Here is a 4047-nt window from a genome sequence, read left to right on the forward strand (position 1 = left end):
GCACACGCGTGTGACCCTCCGCCCCACACCCCCGTCCTCGCAGGCCCCCAGGGAACCATGCAGTCATCAGCACACAGGCTCCGAGACATCGAGCACCACCCCCTGCTGACCGAGAACGACAGCTATGACTCGTCTTCGTCGTCTTCCTCGTGTGAGGCCGACCCCGCGGACAGGGTGTGGTTCATCCGGGACAGCTGTGGCATGGTCTGCACCGTCATGACCTGGCTCCTGGTCGTCTACGCCGACTTCGTGGTGACGTTTGTCATGCTGCTGCCTTCCAAAGACTTCTGGTACTCCGTCATCAACGGGGTCGTGTTCAACTGCCTGGCCGTGCTGGCCTTGTCGTCGCACCTGAGAACCATGCTCACCGACCCGGTGAGTACGTACCGCTGCCCACACGCCTGTCTGCTCTGCCAGGCACCGCCCCTGGACTGAGCTCCTGGGCCCAGTCTGGCCGCACTGTCAGTGTCGTGACCGAGAGTCACGTGGGGCTGACAGTGGCGGACACCGTGTGGCGTGGCTGTGTGCTGTCCACTGAAGGGACTGCTGGGCAGCTTCACAACGCTCAGTTACATGTCCTGTTTCTCTAAAATGGACAACTTGGGTTCCCTTTTGACCATAAGTAACCAGTTCTGCTTCTTTGGGTCAGGGCTGGACTTCACGTCTGAGGCTTCTGGCTTGTAATGCTCTGTTTTCATAATGTTAAGATCTCCAGTATTGTGACCCTGGTAGCACAGTGGTTACTCGCTTGGCTGCCAGTGCGAAGGCGGGTGTTGACTAGAACCCACCTCTGCATGAGAATGACGAGGCAGGGGCTTCGATCGGGGGCCCCGCCTTGGAAGCCCACGGGCAGCTCTGCATCGTGACCTACACGTGGCTTTGATGAAACTCAGGAACAAGGGGACAGTCGGGCGGTCTGGGTGGTCACGGTCCCGCATTACCTGAGCTGGCCTGTGATTCTCAGTGGTGGCTGTGTGTTCTCAAGTTGGAAGTCACCCATAGCTGACCCTCCAGTGGGTGTCCAGAGGCAGTAAATCGCACAGCAGACTGCGTGCCTTTGGCCTGCGGAGCAGTGGGGATTTGAACCGCCTGCCTTTGGTTTGGCCGTGCAGTCCCTACCACGAGGTATTTATGTAGTGCTGGAACTGGGCCGCTGTGCACTCAGGTAGTGGCAGTCGGGAAATGACGGCGCTTGGCATTTATGTGATGACATAGTTCTCTCTTGTTTTATACTCTGATGTGGTCAGTTTCCATTTTCACATAACATCCAAATTCACGTTGACAGCGTGGTCTTTGGAACCTGGACACAGTGATAAGTGAAGAGTGGGTTCATAGAATGTCTTCAGATTATCTCCCCGTATTGATTTCCTTTTTCCTGAACTCTCCTTGTCGCCAGCTAAACATGTCTGTCTACACCGCAGGGCGCTGTGCCCAAGGGGAACGCCACCAAGGAGTACATGGAAAGCCTGCAGCTGAAGCCGGGCGAGGTCATCTACAAGTGCCCCAAGTGCTGCTGCATCAAGCCGGAGCGCGCGCACCACTGCAGGTACTGCCCGGCCCTGCCCATGTCCAGGTGGCCGGCAGCCCGCACACCGCTGCACGTACTGCCTGGCCCGGCCTGGCCCTGCCCGTGCCCAGGTGGCTGGCAGCCCACATACCGCTGCAGGTACTGCCCTGCCCTGCCCATGTCTGCCCGTGCCCAGGTGGCCGGAGCCCTCACAGCAGCACTGACGTGCACGCCCCTCCAGCCAAGGCGAGGCCGTTACAGGCCGTGCACAGAGGGATCTGCTATCTCTAGAGGTTAACAGTACAGGCTGACTCTAAAAAGGAATTGATAGCACGTTAGCAGTTCAAAGCCTGAGGTGTGGAACATTTGGGAGGGAATGACAAATTCCGCCCTGCAGACAGCTTGAGGAATGAGTACGTGCCGGCTGGTTGCTGGCGAATCACTGAGTGGTAGAAATCCTTTGAAGGTGCCCTCTCTGAAGGCTGCTTTCCTTGTACTGCCTTTGTTTCCAATTGGCCTGGGTGTGAAGCCTGTGATGTTGGAGACTGCAGACGTGTGTGCGTGACTTGGCTCCAGCAGAGTCTGGACACTGAAAATCCTCTTCTGTGAAACCTGGCGGGACCTGCTGCCTCCCTGAGCATTTGCCTCAGAGAGCAGCAGAAGTCTGGGGATGAGTCTCGAACCTGTGCAGTCGGCCTGCACTGTGGCCGCTCGTCTGTCCACTTCTCACTCTGCACCTGGGGCGCTAACCACCACCCCCTCCTTTACAGTATTTGCAAGAGATGCATCCGGAAAATGGACCACCACTGTCCATGGGTGAACAACTGCGTGGGCGAGAAGAACCAGAGGTTTTTTGTGCTGTTCACGGTGAGTGCATGGCTGTACTGGGTCCCGGGTGTGGGCCTCCGTGTCCTCTCTGTGGCTTCTTGCCTGGATGGGCCTCTGTGTCCTCTCCGTGTCTTCTTGCCTGGAGCGGGGACATTTACTCCAACAGCAGCCTGGCCTGCGCCCGTAGCGTGCACGCTTGGACGCTGGACGCTACCTGAGTTCTTTCAGACGTGTGCTCCGGCCTGATGCTTCCTCCACCACTCAGAAGCAGCACCGTTAACAGGAGCTTCCTGCGGGATCTTCCTTCTTGCCCCACTGTGTACCTTTCTGTGGGATTATTTTCATGATCCAGTGCAGAAAAGTAGTTTTCTCACACTTTTTGAGAAATGAAATGGAGTAAAGGGTCCACACTGGCCCATTTTGGTCCTAGAAATATTCAGCTTTTGACGTCACTAACCAGTTTCCCCTCGTTACAGATGTACATAGCTCTGTCCTCGGTCCACGCTCTGATTCTCTGTGGATTTCAGTTCATTTCCTGTGTCCGAGGGCAGTGGACAGGTGAGTGTCGTGTGTGTCCCTCAGAACAAGTGCTGTCAGGTGAAAAGAGCCGAGCTTTCCAGGAAGTAGTGGTTTCTGGTTCTGAAGGAGGGTCTCCCGTCCACTCAGGAATCCTTGAATTCTTTCAGAGGAGGATTTGGCTAAGCTGTAATACTCTGAGCCGTTTGCTGGTGGAGCCAAACCGGCTGAGACCAGCCTCCTCAGCAGATAATGCCGGAAGGGCCGAGGGTCAGGGAGGAAGGAAGACCCTGGAGGAGATGGATTGACAGTGACTGGCCAAGAGGTCAGGGGTGTCAGACGGTGAGGCTGGCTCAGGACAGGACAGGGTTCAGAGCCGTTACTCAGAGGGTTGCGATGAGTTGTAGTCAGTTAGATGGTGTATAACAGCCATCCATTCCATTTTAATTCATAGGAACCATACAGGATCAAAAATTGCCCCTCAGGGCCCCTAGGCTGTAAACCCCTGTGGAGGTAGGGCGGCATACTAGCTGGTGGGTTCGAACCACCAACCTTTTGGTTAGCAGCCAAACACTTTACCACTGTACCACAGACACCTAATAGTTTCTTCTAGGGACTGTGAGTGGCCCTTGCCCATTTGAAGACCTGCGGGAGGTCAGTATTGTTCTGGCCACACCGTGTCTTTGGTGCCTGGTTGGCTCGCTGGCCCCTGCTTGGAGTAACTGCCACCTGAGGGAGCCCAGTGAGCACACCTGGTGGGTGTGCAGAGCTGTGGGATGGCCAGCCCGGCGCCTCGGGCAGGGGCGGGCGTCCGCGTGGGCCGAGACCCCGCGGTGTAGACGGGCACGGCCCTTTCCTGGTTTCCCTGCGTGTTTGCTGAGGGTGTTGGCTCCGTCAGTGGGACTCCCACATAGTGAAGAATCTTTGGGGACAGCTGACCAGGAGGCAGGTGTGTGCGGATTTCTTCCTCTGAGGTGGACAGAGGTGGCTTGGGTGCAGGGCCGTCTCTGGCCTCTGGGTTCCCTGTGGCCAGTGCCCGCCATGACCACTTTCTCTGTCCACAGAGTGCAGTGATTTCTCACCGCCCATTACTGTAACCCTGCTCATCTTCCTGTGCCTTGAAGGTCTCCTGTTCTTCACTTTCACTGCAGTTATGTTCGGCACCCAGATCCACTCCATATGCAATGACGAGACGG

At 56.6% G+C, this 4047-nt stretch overlaps 1 protein-coding gene across 1 annotated transcript in view; it reads left to right on the top strand.

Annotated features, from left to right (window-relative positions):
- The first annotated feature begins 57 nt into the window (after positions 1-57).
- ZDHHC7 (zinc finger, DHHC-type containing 7) overlaps positions 58-4047 on the top strand; it is a 6996-nt gene continuing 3006 nt past the window's right edge. Inside the window, exons 1-5 of the mRNA XM_006888795.1 lie at positions 58-375; positions 1422-1546; positions 2278-2374; positions 2812-2893; positions 3916-4045. Coding sequence (XP_006888857.1) covers positions 58-375; positions 1422-1546; positions 2278-2374; positions 2812-2893; positions 3916-4045 — 752 coding nt within the window. The remainder of the gene's footprint in view (positions 376-1421; positions 1547-2277; positions 2375-2811; positions 2894-3915; positions 4046-4047) is intronic.

This window comes from Elephantulus edwardii, unplaced genomic scaffold (assembly GCF_000299155.1).
Source record: "Elephantulus edwardii isolate Elephantulus edwardi_28Jun2011 unplaced genomic scaffold, EleEdw1.0 scaffold00072, whole genome shotgun sequence".
Lineage (NCBI taxonomy): Eukaryota > Metazoa > Chordata > Mammalia > Macroscelidea > Macroscelididae > Elephantulus > Elephantulus edwardii.